General features: G+C 40.8%; 1 protein-coding gene across 1 annotated transcript in view; it reads right to left on the bottom strand.

The window, feature by feature from the left end:
* Nucleotides 1-8,368: 8,368 nt before the first annotated feature.
* The window catches only part of TTC17 (tetratricopeptide repeat domain 17), a 55,077-nt gene continuing 43,597 nt past the window's right edge, over nucleotides 8,369-19,848 (bottom strand). Inside the window, exons 17-25 of the mRNA XM_009102144.3 lie at nucleotides 19,476-19,646; nucleotides 18,873-19,123; nucleotides 18,163-18,328; nucleotides 15,729-15,849; nucleotides 15,252-15,411; nucleotides 14,691-14,774; nucleotides 13,089-13,208; nucleotides 10,763-10,906; nucleotides 8,369-9,433 (exon numbers count right to left, since the gene is read on the bottom strand). Coding sequence (XP_009100392.3) covers nucleotides 9,302-9,433; nucleotides 10,763-10,906; nucleotides 13,089-13,208; nucleotides 14,691-14,774; nucleotides 15,252-15,411; nucleotides 15,729-15,849; nucleotides 18,163-18,328; nucleotides 18,873-19,123; nucleotides 19,476-19,646 — 1,349 coding nt within the window. The 3' untranslated portion in view covers nucleotides 8,369-9,301. The remainder of the gene's footprint in view (nucleotides 9,434-10,762; nucleotides 10,907-13,088; nucleotides 13,209-14,690; nucleotides 14,775-15,251; nucleotides 15,412-15,728; nucleotides 15,850-18,162; nucleotides 18,329-18,872; nucleotides 19,124-19,475; nucleotides 19,647-19,848) is intronic.

Raw genomic sequence — 19,848 nt, 5'->3', positions numbered from 1 at the left:
TCCCTGGCGGCGAAGGGGCCGGATCCCCCCCTCCCCGGACGGGGACAGACCGGGATATCTGCGGCACGGACATCCCCTTCCAGCATGAGCAACTCCTGCCCAGGGTGTTAGTTCAGCCCGAAGCTGCGGGTACTGGGGAATTAGCGTCTGCCTAGGCGCGTTCCTCAGTGTCCATCGCCAACACTTGTCGCATTGGCAAAGCCTGCCCGGAAGGGAATACAGGGGACAGATAGAGAGCTGCCGTGAATCAGCAGTGTGGGGCCCTTTGGAGGGCAGGAAGGGGGCCCTCGGTGTACCTAGGAGGCTCCAGCGCTGCAGGTGTGTAGGCACAAAACTGCACTACCAGGGAGTCACAGGGCCAAAGCTGACACACAGAGAAAGGCAGAGCAAAAACTGGGCCCTGCAAAAGTGGTTCTGTCAATGGAAACCAAGACTGCGGTTGCAGAGGAGGAGAACAGGTAGCGTGACTGTGACAGGGCACACAGCTCAACAAACCTGATGTGCCCAGACTGACCAAGAGTTGCAAGACCCTCACATCACAGTGACTCCCCCCGGGAAGATGCTGGGACAGTCCGTGGGATAGGATAGGAGCCGGAGCCGAGGTGTACTGAGATAGTACAATCTTACCTGCTCCTAGTAGGATAGACCATCCATCCAAGTCCAAATACGTCCCAAGAGGAGGCAATACTAATTTTGTCCTTGGCCACTTCGCGTCTTTGCTTCAGCTGCCCGTTCTTTAACTTGGAGGTAGAGAGAATAAGGCGTGACAGTGCTGGAGTGCTTCAGTGTCAGTGGCAGCACTTTTCCCGGCATGAAGACAAGCACGGCAAGGGGGAGGGAGGTGGCGGACATTGCCCCACAGCCACTGCTTACACCACTACCTGCTCCTCAGCCCCTCTGGCGTTACCTCGAGGTGAGGAACAGAAACACAGCTGGAGGGGGCTGCGAAAGGGAGCAGACAGTGAGGCTGGCTCTCAGCCCCCAGGTGCTCTTCCCTCTTCTTCCTCCCACTCCTCCCACTTTCCTCCAGCTGCTGGTGCTGCTCTTTTCCTCCCACACAGCAGCTCTAAGAGGCTGGAGGAGACAGTAAGGAACAGGGGAAGCACTTACAAGCTGACAGATGCCACTGCCTGGTTTCTTTCCAGAGCCCCATCTTCCTTCGACCTTCACTGTCTCCTGCATTTGCTCCAAGTTGGCAGCAGTACTCACAGAGGAGGCCGAACTGCAGGATGTTGATGAAATAGGGCTCAGAGAAATGTGGGTGCCTGCAAACTAAAGCTGGTTATTGAAGCTCTGGGAAGAAGCCACTTTGCTGCAAGTAAGGGAGGATTAATGTAAACAAAAAAGAGTAAAGCTCATGTGTTCTCCCCCCAAAAACCAAGCCATGCCATCCAGGATCCATTTTGCTGGAGATCTCATGAGTAGTGTGCAAGCAAGGCTCTGAGATGGTAATCAAGGGTTGCTGGTGGTACTTTGAAGTGAAAGAGTCACAGGGATGAATTAATTTACATTTTATCTGCTGTGACCTTGCTGTTCGTTCTAGTAATACCAACTTTTAAATGAATATTGTGAATTCATTCACACTTCGCATTCCCCTCTCAAACTTCCTAGAGTCACGCTGACAATACTAGAAGGTCTTGTTCTTCTTTTTCACCCACTTGAAGGGTTGTGTGCTGAACAAAGAAATCACAGTAACCTGATATGCTAGGACATGCTATCCAGACTGAAAGAACTACAACTGCCATGCAGTCAGTCAAAAAGATTTAAAAAAAAAAAAAAAAGCTCAGGGCTAAGCCAATACATAAAAAAAAAAAAAAGAAAGAAAATAAAAGCTCTGTCCCTGAATTCACACAGGTAATGAAATGGACAGGCTCTATGCCTCTGCCCAGCACTGAAGAAAGTTGAAACTACAGGCAAATAGAAGGGGTTTGTCTTGGCTTCTCTTCTGAGAAGTTTCTTTAGAAACTTCCACCCATTTGGGTTTTTTTCCTTATTTTTGTCTCTTACAGGTCCTCCAACTGAAGAAAGCAAGCCTTGCCTACACTAAAATACACCAAATTGTTTGTTCTTCTGGTCAAAATGTCTTTGAAACATTTTAGGAGAAAGTGTTTCATAAGAAACACTCTAGGCATCTAAAGGCACAAAATATCCTGTCTATGAAAAGGGACAGAGGGTTCTTTGTCAGGGTACCAGAGGCAGTGCTGCACTGATCTGATCTGCTCCTGAGGAAATGCTGTCACTGTGCAGCCACCCAATTTTTCTAAGAGCTTTTAGTGATGCTCCTGCTAAGGTGGGTTATTGCATGCAGGTGTAGGGGGTGTTGCTATAGATGTTCAAAGGAAGGCCCATGTAAACCCACAGTGACAAGGATAAGAACTCTTGTAGAGCTCTTGCAACCTGATGTGCTGACTAAGCTGCTCCAAATAATTAAAATTGCCCTATGATGACAGTCAGGAATTAATTAAGTAGGGTTTGGAAAACCATTCAATTCACCTCTCTCAGATCATTGAAAAAGACTGTAAAGCACTACTGTATTCAAGAGATAACATAGAGATTAAATACATTTTAGACCCAATTCTCATTATGGCAGTCTAATAGTTAATAGAACTGGTTCAGTGACTGAGGTAGGGTACACCATGTACTTTTTGTTGTGCAAATGTGTGCATCCAGCCATGCTTAGGGACATACACACCCTGCCATCATGCCACCACTTGCAGAGCAGACTGCCCACAGGGTGACAGGTCCGTGTGTCACACAAGACACAGAACTCACTATTTGCAGGTCCCCAAGAAAGAGGGCAAGAGTAAGTGGGCTAGAAGATGCCTCCCTGTGTGTGAGGTATAGATTGGTTTCCCTGGTGTTAACACCTCAGTTACTGGAATCACATCTTTTTAAACACAGAGGTAGCAGGCTCAAAAAGAAGAGATACTTCTTCCCTGGAAAGTGACCTCTGGGACTCCCAACTATTGATGACCAGGGGAGCCTTCGTTCCCATGCTCACAGGATGTTTGTGCACTTATACTTGTCCCTGGGCCAGGGAGGCTGAGCAGCTGTGTCCCTCCAAACTCCACTGGCACACCGATGGTGCAGGAAAGCACGTCAATGCTAGGAGCCCCACTGTCTGGAGTGGCTTTGCAACATCGACTCACAGCTTCTCAGATGCCCTTCTCCTTGTTTTCTCATGCCTCCAGATGACCAGAAGGAACCATCCACTTGGGCCACTGCTTTGTCCTTTTTACCTTGTCTAGTTCTGCCACCAGAAATTCTCTGATGCTACAAAAAACCAGAAATCTTGTCTTCCTTGCTTCTTCTACCTGGAACTTCCTTTCTCTTCTTCAAGAGTCTCACGACTAAAGCCTGGTTTCTTTTCTATTTTCACAGAGAAAACATTTTCCTACATTAGCTTCTACCATAGAATAATACTGGGAGGCTGGGATGGCTCCTCCATCCATTTAGTTTGTTTGGATTGCATCTGCCCACAAGTTGGTGTCCCTTAACAACTTCTATATACCAATTTTTTGCTCCTCAGCATATGGATCACAAGAAGGGCACAGCAAAAGGCACTCCAAAGACGTGGTAACTCATGCTACCATACTGTAATCTGTAACAGCTGCCGCTCTGGGAAATAATTTCTTTAAAAAAAGAAAAAAAAAACCAAACCAACAGTAGAATTAGACTATTAGAGAGAGAGGACATGATTGGATTTAGGTAAAAGCAAAACAGACAAACATTTTCCATTGAATTGTAGTAGAATGATGATCATTGATTTGTCAGAGTATTATTCTTAGAGACATAGGGATGGGTTGGATTTCAAAACCACCAGTGGTGTCACCATGGAGGGACTATGGCCAGAAGATTTGACTCAACAGCTGTCTGATCCCTGGCTAAGGCACCAGTAACCACAGAAATTCTTCTGTGGGCCAGTGTCTGGGGCTGTACACCCTTCAGAGCAGAGACTGGCTCTTCTGTGAAGTACCTGGCATGCCATTGGCACATATAAACATGCACAGCAATACGCTGTTGGACTAGTAATAACCTGATTCTGAAGGACTAGAAATGGAAGGAGAAGCCTGAAACCAGATTAAAGAGAAAACTCAACAATTCAAAACATCTGCATTAAGAAGATACCCCTAGATCATAAATATCACAAAGCTAACTCCTGCTCACCTGCAGTCAAAAGCATTCCTTCTATGGCACTGTCATTGCACCTCCTCTGGGACTACTGAACCTGAATACTATTATTTTTGCTCTGGAATCCAAAAGTAGATCATTAGGTTTAAAAGTTTAAAAAAACAGCTACTTACAAAAGTTTGAGGGAATGCTGTTTTAAGCAGTCAGCCTTATCAAAACACCACTTCTAATCAATCTTGAGCTTTTCAATACTTAGAAATGAAAAAAGCTTCAAGTACAAGAACCCTCGCTCTTAATGCAGATTGTCACTTTTTAAAATTCCTTTGTGTGGAATATAGGTTGTACCACTCTTGTGCAGATTCCCTAAAAATGGTAGTGAAAACAATTTGCCTTTACCTTACTGCTTGTTCTTTTCTAGTAGTCATTTGCACAACTTTCTGTTGGCTCTCACACATCACCAGCCATTGAACTTCAGCAAGAGGACCACAAATTGATAGGAAAGCTTCATGCGCCTCAGTGTGCACAGACTCAAATTGTTTTGTTTGAATAAATACTGGCACACTTGAGTACATTCAGCAAATCAAGAGTAAAAATAAAATCAAAAAACCAATCCCACACATGACAAAGCCTTCTCTTGGGGGATGTTTCTTTTAAGAGAGTCTCATTGACTCAAACATGGCCAGCAGGTCCTCTAAGAATCAAGACAATCTGCAGCACTCCAGGACACATCTAAGTAATGCTTGAGATGGGAGGATCAGCTGAACCTGCCACACAACATCCAGTAGCTCTGGAGAAGAGGAGTTTGTGTTTTTCTGAATAGCCAGGCAAGTCCTTCTAAAGCATTTTCATTCTTTCATTGCTGATACAGTCTTAAACTTGGCCTATTCCCTGTTTCATAGGTTGTTTTTAATTTGGGTTGCTACTATTCGTAACCTCTGATATTACAACAGTTTCTCACCCGAATTCATGAACAGCAATAATTTCAGTCCCAACACTCCCCCCCTCCCCCATATGCTCTAAAAAGACATGAGACAATGTGTGGGAGGGAGTGGTACAGAAAGCAGGGAAACGTTGCCTAAAGTCATACAGGAAGACAGCAACAGGGTAGGAATGTTACTGACTTGGGTCCAAATCTGGGGGTTCCTAAATTGGTACCCAGAAAAGTTAATGGCAGCTACTGCAAATTGTAGGAAGCAAAAGCATCACAATACAGCAACAGAACTAATTAGCATCTTCAGCTATACCATACTATTCTTAGGGAGAGGTTGTGAGATTTTGGTTTTTTTTGACCTTTTTCCTGTGAGGGGGAAAGAGCAAGGGTTATAGAGTAGGGAAGGAAGGTTGTAAGCTGCATCAGAAAACTTTTCTGATGGCCATTTTCTGTCATAGGTGATGCAAGGTGTCCACAGGTGATCTCAGTCTCAACTGCATTTTTTAAAACCTCTTGCTTGAATATGATCCTATGGTCACACTGGATGCCAATATGGTATTTCAGTGTTTCCTTTTTTTGTATGGCATCAGTGTAGTCCTGACCAGTACAACTAAGGCATCAACAGTGAATCAAATCCAACCACTTTATAGACAGAAGTGTCTGATTCTTTTCCTGTACCATTTTCCCTCAAAAACCCCTGAATGTCAGGAGTTTTAGAGGCTATCTGTGAGGATGCTGAGGATTTTAAGGATGCTATCTGTGAACAAACGGAGGGAGACTTCTTTTCCCATTTGTACTTCCTTCCTGGATATGCTCTGAAAACAATTGAGAAACCCCATCTTTTTGGAGAAGAGAGGATTTTGCCATTTACCTATGTGGTTATGTCATCCCTAAATCAGACTGCTTTGGTGATATGTTAAGCAGAGCAGTCAGTGTGAAATGAGTTACCAAGCCTCATTATTTGAAACCATACTGAAGTTCAGTTTGTCAAAGGTATCCAAACAGTCAATGGAAAGGAACAGGCAATTTGTCACACTCTACAACAGGGAGTGTAGATCACCCTCTCAAGGTAATCATCTTTCCCATTCATGAAAGACAGAGCCTAGACAACTACCTGAGCTTATTTTGAAATAAGTTAAAGGAGATGCATGTACTCTCTGAATAAGTAACTTACCCCGCAGAGAACCACACCTTTGCTCCTAAAAATTCAGCAGCCTCCATTTCAGCATGCCTGCCCAACTTGTTTTCTGTTCATAGGATCAGCATAATTAATTTCAATTGACTTTTTGAACACAATCAAACCACTGAAACCCACCGCTTCTTGGCATTTATACAGAAGGGTTGAAGGCATGGAGATGACAGTGTTCCATTAGCCTTCTTCAAGGGCAGAAGCCAGCACTCCCCAGCAGATCATCAGTGGGTGAGATACACACCCTGTTGCTAGCATTAGGCCAAGTTATGCTCCCAAGTAGATCTTTCTACTTCCCTGCTTCAGCTGGATGTACTGCTTGTGCACTACACATCCAGGAATTACCTAAAATTTCAGGAAATACAGTTAAGAGAGAAGCACAGGCTATTTTAAAATTGGCTGTATGGCAGAGAGAGCACACAGCAGCCAAGAACAAGCGAACATCTGCACACACAAATTTTATGGGACTAAGGTAGTACACATTTAAGTACTTACCCAAGATTCAGAAGAAAAACCCCATTATCAGGCTACTGAAGTTTTCAAGGAGCATTTCAAATGGGCACATTCTCTGAGAATGCAAAGATAGCAAGAACAGCAATGTCCTGCTACCTCCTTGCTGCCAATTTACAGTATGGCCGCACACAAACTTAGTCATCCTACACTTTGCTTGATGTCTGTATACAGTGCATCTTGCTGGATTTCTTAAATAAATTAATAAACACTGCAGTAAGCAAGATGTAAGCTGGTGTGAGTATTAATTACCAATTTCAAGTATCCAGCAATATTCTCTATGAGCATAATCCTTGCTGATCCAGAAAAGGTCTATTTTAATTCCATCTTTTGTCAAAGCCGTGGACGACCACCAGTGCTCCACATATTGGTGCTTTAGGTTCTTAAGGACCAGCCTTACTCTACACTTAAATCTCAGCATCTCCCAGCAGCAGTGAGACAGATGCAGTAGAAAAGAGCTCAGCACATGGCAACCACTTGATTTAATAATGTGATACACTAGGAAACCAAGTTGTAAGGTACATGCTCTGTACCAAGCTGAGGCTTTGCATATTACATTTTAAAACTAGTATATGAAATGGAAGATTTACCAAATGTATTTAGGTGGCTCCCAATACTTAGAAGTGAAGTAAACCAGTTAACAAAAAGAAAACCAGTAAATAGAAGTGAAGCAAACCAGTTAACAAAACTGAATAAAAGCAGCTGCTCTGCACATTAATTCAAGGAAAAGCTTTTGTTCTTTTTTCCTACATCAAATGGAAATTCTTTCAATTTAATTGCACCTGCCTTGCTATTTTCCCCTCCCACAGCTCTGTGTCAGAAATCTCTGTAATTCATTATTCCAGTCCATGATCCTAGTGGTGGTATTAGACCTTTCATGAAGTGATCTTCCTCTTGGAGTTTACACAGAATTACAGCTATGCCTGTCTCTGGCCAACAACATTCAGCTTTCCAGTAACCTTGGGAAGAGCATAAAATCTGACATGCTGTTGACTCTCTTGACAAAAATTTGACAGGTTCACACACTTTTAATAAAAATCTACCCAACAGTAGTACTTTCTCATACCTCTGTCAGGATTCTTAGATAAATGGAAATTACTTGTAATAAAACAGAGGTAAAATTTGCATTAGAACTGCTCATCTTCAGTCATATATGAAAATATTCAAGGATCCTTTTATGAAGTAGTAAGTTCCAGTATCATAAAAATTACACTGATGTCACAGTTTCTACCACTGCCATACTTACTCTTAATTTGCATCAACGAGACAGGAAAAATACTGGGGGAGAAAAAACACCAAGTAAGTTCATAAGCAATGTTAGTTCTTTAAAAAGAATCACAAAGAAGCATGTTTAACGCTAGAAGCTGCAGAGTGGCTTACATGACAGCTGAGTGAGTTAACTTTTCCTTACTTCCTTTTGCCACAGAGTCAGACACAGAGGCACAAAGAATTTTCCAAGGGTATGCAGGAAATCATTGGCTGATCAGGATTGTCCAAGGCTTTCCTGGCTCCCAGCTCAGTCTGCTCCCCATGAAAGGCTGTAGCTCCTCCAGACTAACCTGGACTCTTACGAGTGGCGCATGACATACACAGCACAGGAGAAGCTGTGAGTTGTTCATAAACAATTTATTTTATTTCAAGTATGTGCCCTTTTTGATTCTGGAGAATCATGTCCTCCACCAACCAAAGACAGAACTGATTTGGAAATCTTCCATCTGACTTTTTTGCTGTTGATACCTTGACACCATGTCCCCTCCTCCTCCTTGGCAGCTGAAAGTATGGCTCAGGGTGAACATAAACTTGCACCTTATTCCAAAACGGCTAGAAATACAGTGAACAAAGAATTAGTAAATCAACCACTCAGGGAGGCAGAGGGCTATGAATATACAGACAAATATAAAATATCTTATTGGGATTTTTACCAATTTTTTTTTCCTGCAAGTATGATTAAAAACTACTTTGACTTTAGGGTCCTGCTGTTACCTCCTCCTCATTCCCCAACTGAAATGAAGAATTCCAAAAATGCTTCATGTTTCTCATGTATTTTAATAAATATTTAAAAGTCTGTTCCTCTCCTTCCAAAAAAGCAGGTAATGTGGTATGGAGTGAACAAGACTGGACAAAGCATGAGTTTCACATGGATGAACTGCTGATTATCTCTTACTATTTGGTATGGTTGTGCGCTTTGCATTTCCAGTGGCTTAGAATATAAGACATGAAGCAAGTTATTTTGGATGCTGATGCCAATCTGAGCATTACGGAAAAACTAACAGTGCCTAGGTCCTGTTATAGGTGGTCATGGACTCATGGAAGTTTCTTGGTTTAATATTTACACGGATGTTTTAAAATTATGGTCTGTGAAATATATTTTCCAAAGATGCTTCTCTATTTGACAAAAAAATAATAAAAGAACCCTTGATCCAAATCCCATCTCTTTTTAACAGTCTTGTTAAAAATTTCAATTCATCAATTTATCTTAGCACACTTAAGAGCAGAATAGAGAATAATGACATTTTTAAAAAAGAGAAAGATGCTGATCTCTAAGGAGACCGTCGCTCTTTTTTCAGAAGTAAATGACACTGAATGGTGCGGATTCGGTTCTTTGCTGGGGCAAACTCCGGCTGAAGCTTTAGTGTTGACTCATACCATTTCATAGCCTTTTCAAACTCCTCCTGTGAAGAAAGAAACCAGAGTGCAAAGAGTCAGATTCTAAAAAGAGTGAACACATTTTCTATGCCTTTCCCATCCCAACCAGTTGTGCAGCATGATAGGCACAGAAGTAACAAAACCAATCCTTGTCATTTAGGATTTTTTTCCTTCTCCCACAATTAACTGATATTTTCTTGGGCTAATAACTCAATTCTGCATAATCCATGGAAAGGAGCTGAGTTATTGCTGAGAATTATTGACCAATGTTCTCGCGTTTTCTCTTTAATAGAACACCTCTGTATTCTTGCTGTGAAAGTAACTTCTAAAAACAGATTTCAGTCAGAATTTGAGTAGATCAAAGCTTTAAAATTATGGACAATGCAAAACCATCAAATTTTCTGAAAAGCTAACATTTTTAGAAACAATGTCAAATTATTTTTAAAAGATTACTCAATAAAAAGAGTAAACCTGAACAAAAAAACCCCCAAAACTTAAAGAGCATAAAACCGCTAGACAATTTCAATTGATAAGCTGGACTCCGGGCTGGTAGTTAGAAGCATTCATGTGGAAATAGCATCTATTTTTGTATAGCTGAAATCTCATTACCTATGCCACCCTGCTTTTTTATTAACTAGGAAAGCATGCCAACATCCAATAGTGTATTAGATGAAAAATAAGAGGAGAAAAGACCCAAAACATTCTGGGGCTTTCAGTCAGTTTCATCACTTATTTTTTTCTCTTAAGTTCTTTTTCTCAGTAACTTTAGTTATGAAGTAGAGATAATATGAATTCTGGCCATATCATAAAGACTAACTAGATTGAGGTGAGTTTTAAATCTTGATTTTTTTAAAAAGGTGTATTTTAATAGTATACATAGAGTGTAAAAGATTTGAGTTCAATCTGCAAATTGTATTGTGCATTAATAATCCAGATTTTGAAAATGAACCTCCCTTGTGTTTGTTCACCACAACTGAGAGTTGGGTTTTACTTATTCCAAGCTTAGCTCTTCAAGATAGAGACCAAATTCATCATTAATTTTCCAGTATTATAAAAATATCCTGTATTTAAATGAGTGGACAACCCAAATTACCATTTGTTTGCTACTGTCTTTACAAAGCTTTGCACACAGCATTCTTAACCCAGCTTATTAAAATGTTGGCCTTAAAATACTAAACGACAAATAGGGATAAAATAAGTAATAACAGTTTTGTCTTTCTATAGATACTACTTCTTGATGGTCATACCAAATTTCTTGAACGTTTCTCCTTCAAAATTATTTGTGAGACTAAGACTTTTACATACACGTAAATAGTGCCCCAAAGACAGCCATACCTGGGCAACAGCACACTCACCATTGCTACATAGACATTTGCCAGTGTGAAATGATTCACCACGAAGTGTGGCGCTATTTCCACTGCCATGGTAGCCACAATGATGGCATCATTCCAGAGTCTGGCGTTGTGGAAGATGTTTGCTAGGCTTATTAGTGGTACATCCTGGAGGAGAAGAGCAAGCAACAGTTTCTTTCCATTGCAATTGTCTCAGGATCAGTAAGACAAACAGAAGAATCCACCACCAAACCACACTCATCTGGTTCCTACCCACTTCCCTCTCTTTTGATGTTGAGAATAATGATCCAGACCTATTTTAATACAAAACTGCATTTGAGCCTGAGTAACAAACAAAAAAACCTCACATCCACTCACAACAGTGACAAACATTACTCTTGGACAGAAAAAACTCAACAATTAACTCACTTAAGTGAATGTACATTTAGTTTTTAGAAGCTCTTAGACTATTTTATGTCCAAAGATGAGGCACACTCTTTAGAGACAAGAGAAGCTGTTTTGTTTGAATACCCTCCTTCAGCTCTTGCATAAAAGGAAAGGGAATATGAACAAAGGGGACAGCACGGAAGAAAACATGGTCTAACCATTAGTGCAACAGATGCATCATTTTTTGTCCTGCCTCTGCCACAGAATTGTTATTTTGATGCTGAGTAATAGCTATAAATAAAATTTTCTCAGCTAGGCACTGATGGTATGTTTTTTATTTCCTGGATTTCCAGACTGTGACCTTGTCTGACTGAAAAAACTGTAGAGCCCTGGCAGCCAGACCAAACTCTCTGGGAGCTGGGTCTCAAACGTTCAAAGCAAAAAATACCACTTAGTACCAAGGCTTAGGTGCCTTCAACAGGACAATACAAAGTTCTGGATGCATGTGATCCCCAATTCCTTGACCTTCACATGTCAAGGAATACCTGTGCTGGACAAGTTATTCATGTTTGCAAAGGAGATATTATGGAAGTCAGAATCACAAGAGAAGTTCACAGGAAAATCAATTACCTTTTATTTGCATGAGAAAAGTCAAGACAAAGTAACCAAAGTGCATAAAAGCAAAGAGGAGGATAAACCAAAATACACAAAATAGCTTTTAATTCAGGACTAACTCAGAGTAAAAGTTGCAGCTCTATCTTTACAAACAAGATCCAGAGTTTTCTCTGGGGGCAGCTTCAATATGGAGGACATAAACATAGCACAAATTTGGCGAGTCACACCATCTCGAGCAGCATTATATCATGCTTCTAGAAAAAAGCACTACTTCACCATAATCTTGATAAACTGTAGTTTCCAACCCATAGTTTGACCCTTACAAATCACACAGCTAAGGACTCCTTTCCTAAGGAACCAATTACACGGAAAGACAGGAAAATAAGCAAAAGCTGGATGTGTTAGGTCTTGGTTCCAACCTTGTTTTAAATGGATAATGCAAATAAATAGAATTATAGGAAACATACAAAGGATGTGCAGTGGGGATGTGTTCTTAGTTGAGGCATTTCTGCTGTTAATGGCTAAATCTTCCTAATAATGTCCTGAAAATGTGAATTACTTCGTCTCGCAATTTTCAGAGAAAAGTTGAAGACCAAGATTCCAGTGGAATTTACATTTTTCCAGGCTGTACAATTTGTTGCCCAGGTCAAAAAGAAAAGTCTGCTATGCTGAGTAAGGAGCCTATATTGCATTTATCAGTTTGCAAGGGGGAGCTTGGTATTTACGAGCAGACATTACAATGCCCAGCACACCACCTGGCAAGGTGAAGGGTACAGAGCACTTCAGCCAACTGAAACACTGAAGAGAAGACTGTGTCCAAGTACTGCCTTTTTCTTTTGGAGCAAGGAATTGCTGCACAAAGTCAAGGACTAGTGTACAACTGAGATTCACAATCCAAATACTTAAGATTCAAGCACTTATTAATTTCTTTAGATAATCGCCTCCCACCCCCTCTAAAAGAACAACCAGAAGACATACTCCCCTCTCTAAAAGCATAACCAGGAAACATACACCCACATCTTAGGTTAGAAGACTTGTCCAGACAAAGACTGATGAAGACTCTAAGTCTTAACTAACAGGAGGAATCAAGTCTGGGATGCCCAGAGGAGGCGTCACACCCACTGAACTGCAGGAAATTCTACAGAACCTTTTCTGCAGTTATCTCTTTTTTTAAGAGACAGTCCATACTAAACAAATACTGAAAATCTTGGTTTCACCTCAACTAGCTAGTATCTAATACATTACAGTCACCTGATATTGTGTTTGCCTTATCAACAGTCTGTGAAAGCTCTGCTGTGACAAGCAAAACATTCTTTCACATGAGAAGTGGGCACACACGTGTACACACCTTCATGTGATGGGGTGCATAGTGCAATGCTTGCCGTAAACAGTCAATTGCCTTCTTTCCTTGGCCTTTCACCCTCCAGTAAAGAGCTGCCATGCTAGAGAGGACCCATGAAGTCTGATTCTGGCAAAAGAAGAACACAAAAAAACTGTCATGTAAAGACTGGAGTGAATACTCTTCCTACCTTTCACTCTTCCAATTTATTTGATATACTTAGGTAGAGGATGTTACATTTTAAAAGAGCATTAAAGTATTTCAAAGCAGCAAAAAGTTTCTGACAGCATATATGCAATAACAAGGTATATGAGACTGCCAAATGAAACAAATTCCAAGTGCAACATCATATCCTTAAGAACAGAAGAGCAGTTAATAGCTTTCAACAGCAACAACAGTTTCAGCAGCCACAATAGCTTCTAACCAGCTCTCTGATGCTGAGCATCTATATGTGCACACACATTACCCAACATGAAGGAATAAAACTTAGCTAAATTAGCTGATTGGACCTGTAGGCTTCCTGCAGTCACTGGAAAGAGAAAGGATGCCCTGGGATGCAGGTCAGTCCAGAAGCCTGCCAAAGCCCAGCCTCTATCTGGCTGACTCCCATGCCCTGTGTTACAAAGGAAAATACTGAGAATTCTGTTTCTAATCCCTGCACTAAATATTCAGCTTATTTGGATAAATCTTGGTGTCTGCAGGGGAAATGAGCATGTAAGCAAAAATGCTAGTATGCCTCTAAAGCGAAAAGAAACTAACTCTTGTGACACGAGGGTAAGAGTAATGTCTTTACTTTCAGGGGGTGGACAAAGCTATATTGGTAATAATTTCAAAGCACAGCAAGTATCTCAGACAGCTTTCGGTCCAATAGGCTAGGGGCACCAAACTGTTTTCATTGAGCCCTCTTTTCTATAGGAGTTTGGGATATTGTCCCTACTGGTTGTAAATTCAGAATAGCAATCCCTGACATTCCTGTCTGCTTCATGGATACTGTGAAAATTATGTCCCTAATCCTCTCACCCTATGGCTCACAGCTGAGGTCCTTCAGCTAGGAAGCTTGGATTTCTCTGGGGAGAACAGGAAGTGCAGGCTTGCACATGGTACCACACCTCTGCCTGAACACATCTGGCACTTCAGGCCAGCACTGCACCAGGTAGAAGCAGCAGGCTGAAACAGGAAGCCCCTTTGAGCTGTCTGACAGCAGCATGCCAGGAGTGTTACTGCAGAGGGGAGACATGGCTTAACTCCACTTTCCATAAGCTCCAAGTCAATGTAGCATAAAGAGAAAGAAGAGGGCTGAGAACTGTTAAACTAGTTTAATAAATCAATAATCAGCAATGCTGCTCACTAAAGGGCGGGAAACACTGAGACATTTGACAAGCTTAGGTTTCAGCAGAGAGATACAGAAGACACTTGATGGTATAAGCATAGGATATACCTCCACAAAATACCTATGAGGGCATTACAGATGCTAAATAGACACAAATCCCTAGTCCAAGTACTAATACGTTCCTTGAGCAGGATTTCAGACAAACGATTGGAGACCGGATTGACCACTATGCCAGTCATGAGCAGTGAGCCCAAACTTCTTATCTTCTCCTTTACACATACCTTTTCCAAAGCTTTGGCTATTCGAGTACCAACTTGTTCTAGCGACTGTGGTGAGTAGTGGTCTTTGCCAAGATTCTGTAGGACCTGAGGAAGAGGAAGTAAAAGTGCTTAGATGCTGGAACCTGGTAAGAGATGTCCTCTTGCTTGTTGGTTGCTTTTTTGCCTGGCGTTTTACAAATGCTGTACCCTGCTTCAACCTAAACATAACTGTCTATCTTGAGTTGATACTATCTGTATAACACAGTGCTATAACTCCATGGCACTGAATACTAAGAACACTAGAAATTCTGAGTATGCCGAGTTGGACTTTACCTTCACTAATTCATCCACAAAGAGCTATAAATACAGAGACACTAATGGTGTTTTAGGATTTCCCTCAGGGCAGACTGTAGATGGCTGGGAAAGCATTCTGGTAAAATTTCATGCTGCACTGTTCTTACAGTTTTATCCAGACATTCACTCACTGAAAGCCACCTCTGGAAACAAGGCACTGAGCTAAATGCACCTTGAATCTGCCACGGTATGGCCACTTTTGTGTGACGACCTTCAGCTCTGGCATACCTCTTTCAGCTGACTTTCTCCAGTGTAATGCAAGCTGGCCCGACTAGAGACACCTTGCAGGTGGTCCAAAGTATGCATACTGGCTGGGAGGTTTGGGTTACAAAGGGGCTCCATGGCTGGTTCCTGCAGCTGTGTGGCAAAATCAATGTGTTCTGTAATGCTACAAATGTCATAAAACAAGTCAAATTAGTTAAGAGAACAGAATAGTCATTAGAAAGCTCTCTAGTGAAAGTAAACTGCCCAGAACCTGGCAGAATCCCATCTGAGTAGCTCAAGAAGCAAGAGAAACTGGATCTTTCATCTGCACTTGCACTTTTCAAGTCTAATTGATGAAATTCCACATGATGCTTTCAAACTTGTTAGAAATCCTGGAAGTTCTTTCTTACTAACATAAAATTTTCAGTTTACACACACTGAAGACCACATAACTGTCCTGCTTTGTGTAAGTAACTTAGGGCTCATATCCAAGATACTCACTCAATGTTTTTAGCAGAAACAGCAAGCCATGTGCTGGCTACAGTTGTAAGCTCTACCCTGCGGAGTTTCAGGCATTCATCAGGACTTGGCCAGCCAAGGCTACGGTAGTCACGCCTTTTGCCTTGAGAAAATAAAAGAAAAATAGAAGAAACTTTTTGGAAGGAGAAAGACATTCCACTTCAGTAAAATGACTTAAAATACTCTTTGCCAGTGGATACATCTCCTACATTATAAAAGTTACTGTCTTGCAGAGACATTTCTTTAAGAACGTTCCTGAATCTAAATGAACTGAATGGGACTGGTAGCATGCACAGACAGAACCAGACTGTGCACAAGACTGATTAGGAGATAAAGTTTCAAACCTGTTTCATTGCACCTTTTCTGAAACTACAGATTAAGAACAATTGCCAATCTTGTTTACGGCTAATGTTTCTACTTAAATGTCCCTAAACCAAATTTGTGAATCATCATTAATGTTCTACAGCTACAGTTAGAAACTAATAAAAGTTGACTGGTCTATCTGTTGACAATTCCAGGCAACAAATACTGCCAATACTGTTCAACGAGTCTAAGTCAGTGGCTTGTACTGTGTTCTTACACTCAAGATAGAAACGTTCCTGAAACTATTTAACAATTACACTTTAGCTCTCTCTCATTTTGCAGAGGAGCAAAGCAAGGCAGGGAAAGGTTAAATAACTTGCTTTATGTCAACTAACAGAATACTGAGAGAAATGTGAACCTGATCTTCAAATCTGAACTAAAGCCTACTGAAATCTTTCCCTCAAATTTGGTGGATACTGTATCAAGTCCTAGGAAACTAGCCTGTGTTAAATGCTAGGAAACATTTTCCTCTGGTATCAGAAACATCCAAACTATTTTGAACGTCAGAGAAATTCACTATAGCAGCAGATTTGCCAAGTTTAACAACATGCCAGTCTATCAAACCAGCTACCTAGACAATATTTCAGTATTTATTTCTAGTTACATGAAATTTTGCCCATTTGGATGCAATGCCTATTTCTCATCTAAGTTACAGTAAACCTCTTCATCATATTTTGCAAATAATGAAGAAGACTACAATACCATGAATTTTGTAAAATATTGTGATAAAATGAAAATTAATTTCAAGATAGAAAGAGAAATTTCAAAGGGAAATGATCAGTTCTCATCACCACCACTGTGAACTATTTGATTGCAAGTTCCTACTGGCATGAACAGCAAAGGACATAAAGAGGTATGGAAAAGCTACAGACACAGTTCAGTAGTCTGGGAAGGAGAGAAACACAAGACCATCATTCCTCTGTTCTACCAAGAACTCCCCAGGTGATCTTCAATTTGTACTTAAATTTTGATGATTTAGCTCTTGCAAAGAGGATGCCAGCAGATCCTGTCTCACAGGAATGTTGGGAATATTACTTTGCAATTGAGGGATGCTATGTAATAAAGCCACAAAAGTAACTCAGAGGGAAAGAAGACATACATTGAGGAAAGGACAGGTGTGTGTTCACAAATGACAGTCTGTTCTCATGTATTCCCCCCCCCCATTTAAATATTTAATTCAATAACCTACATTTGTCTGTTGCTAAAAAAGGTGGTTGTTAAAGATTTAATGTAAAAGCCTTCAAAATGTGAAATCACTTTCCAGGTCATCAAATTGTCAAGAACTAAGATGCACTGTAGAACTCTGCTTACATATCAGCCCCACAACAATAAGATTTTAGCTCCATTGAAAGCTAAGACAAGAAGCATAGGGGTCAATTACTTGGGTTTTATTCTTTGGCACTATATTAACAGATTATCCTCCAACTCCTCTTATTCAACTAGCAAGAACTCCAGCTGCCTCTCAAAATCTTGTCTGTGTTGGTGCAGAACTCTACTCCTCCATACCTACACTGTTTCAGAAGACAGTCTCTAAGTTTTCTCTTATAATATCACTGAACAATTATAGCAGAACACTTGATTTTTATTTATTTACTTCATTTTTATTAGACTAAGCTTTCAGCTCTTTCTCTTTGAGTTGTATGTCTTCTGCTTAACCAGAAGTCAGAAGTCTTATTCTGCATCCTGCTAAACTAACTCCTCTGCCCATTAAGTTTATCAAAAGAGATCAAAGTCCCCTCTTTCTTTTACAACTTCTATTCACAATATCTACCTCTTTCATTCTCCACTCTCACCACCGCAGCCCCAGAAGTTTTGGAAATTAACTAGGAAGTTTTCATTCAAAACATAAAGTTAGGTTGCACATTATCAAGGTGCTGCTGGAAGAGATTTCTTTCTTTTCCATGTACTTATCTAGAAGGGACATTTCGCTATGTAGTTTTTGTGATGCTTATTTTCAGTAATAAACCAGTGTAACATAAAGGCTGCAAAGGAAAGAAACCATTGTAATACAAAAGCTATAAATGATTTGCTTTCTCTAGAAGTTGCAGGTTACCTATTGGTCCAGGAGAAGGTATCTTTGGTCCACTGATCTCTAGAGCAGTTTGGTAAAAGTTTTCATTTTCCGCATTAGTCCCTTCTTCCACATTTCTCCCAGCTGGTTCCTGAAGATCCGAGCTTTCAACTTTTGGTTTCTTTAAACGTTTGACCTGAAAAGTGATCTACCAAAAGAACAGTATTAGCAAGGTTAACAGTAAGAAACACCATGACTGTTTTGCACTACTTGTTTTAGCCCAATGCACTACTTATTTTAGCCCAAAGATGTTACAAATGAGATCTTTGTCTCTTTTTTCCTCCCCATCTCAACTCCCCATTCTCAAAGCCTGCTCTCTTTCAAAGGATCACACCATGCAAACCAAGTATACAACTTCTGACACAAGAGAAAATCAATTTAACTGCTGGAGAACTGAAAGACATTTTTCATAATGTATTTTACTGGTAACAGGATGACAAGAGGGATTCCTGTGTTTTCAGGCTAACTAGAACTTTTGGTTAAAATATTTTTCTATTTTTAACTGTAAGAAAAAAGTTGGTGATGGATTGAAACTACTTGTTCATTTCATACCAGCCATCAACAACTACATCTTTTAGGCTCATAGGAGGAGTACATAGATCTGTATCTCCCAGTGCTAAGCCCCTTCAACTGTTCTCATCTTTCCCTTGTCCACAACACTTAGTGCAAGACTTAAACTAACTCAAACTTACCCATTCAGCTTCATCATCATCACCACAGTCCCCAAAACAGGAGCTAGCTAGTCCGTCCTGAGATCCCTTCTTCAGGACCCGGATTCCCTGCAAGTCCATCCGACGACCTTTTACCTCCAGTGCCCCTTCAAAAGCTTCCTGAGGCCAAGAATTTTCAAATTCATCCACCAAAGCCAGCATCTCTTCAGACATCTGATCATCTTCTAAACCCTCCACTCCTTCTGAACCATTGCTTTCTGCAGTGACTGTGTCTAAGAGGGAATACCATAAAAACCTTCAAAAATTATTTTCCCTGTGCTTTCACAAATTGTGCAAAAGAATCTTTTTTTCTGTGACCCGACTTTTCCACTTGCACAACCCAAGTATCATTGACAACTCACTGCACAAAGAGAGAACTAGTCAATGCACACTTCTTCATCACAAATAAGCATCCCTGTTGGGCTTGGAGAAGAATGGTGAAGAGAGTGAAACTAGTTTATGGTTACTTGTTACTTTATGGACAGAGAGGGGAAAACACAGCCTCTCAGTGGAAAACAGAGAGGTCTTCCGAAAAATCTAGAAACAATTTTATTTGCCAGAACTGATTTTGTAAGGTTGACTTACTTTCCAGTCTCAAGAAGGAGGGATCCCTTGCTGAACTCTGAGTAAGGACTTCCGGATCTTCTGTACCTCCCTCAGAGTGTCCTTCTGTCACTGCTGTAACTGACTCATAGTGGTCACCAAAGTATTTCTCCTTGCCATAACTGGCATCTGTATTTTTCTCATGACAGTGGCCTAAAAGAGAGAAATGTAATTACATACCATGAGATAAAGCTCCTCCTGGATACAAGTGCAGAAGCTGTATTGTGGAAGCTACCATCTTCTAGTTTTCTGTGAGTTTTCTATATTTTTAATCTATGGATTAAAAGAATAATTCTACAAAGTATGAAAGACTTCATTCAGTGATTAAAAACTGATCTGTCCACTGACAAGTGAA

The sequence above is a fragment of the Serinus canaria genome, chromosome 5, assembly GCF_022539315.1.
Source record: "Serinus canaria isolate serCan28SL12 chromosome 5, serCan2020, whole genome shotgun sequence".
Classification (NCBI taxonomy): Eukaryota; Metazoa; Chordata; class Aves; order Passeriformes; family Fringillidae; genus Serinus; species Serinus canaria.
The sequence above is the reverse complement of the archived record's forward strand: the minus strand, read 5'-3'. Positions and strand labels throughout refer to the sequence as shown.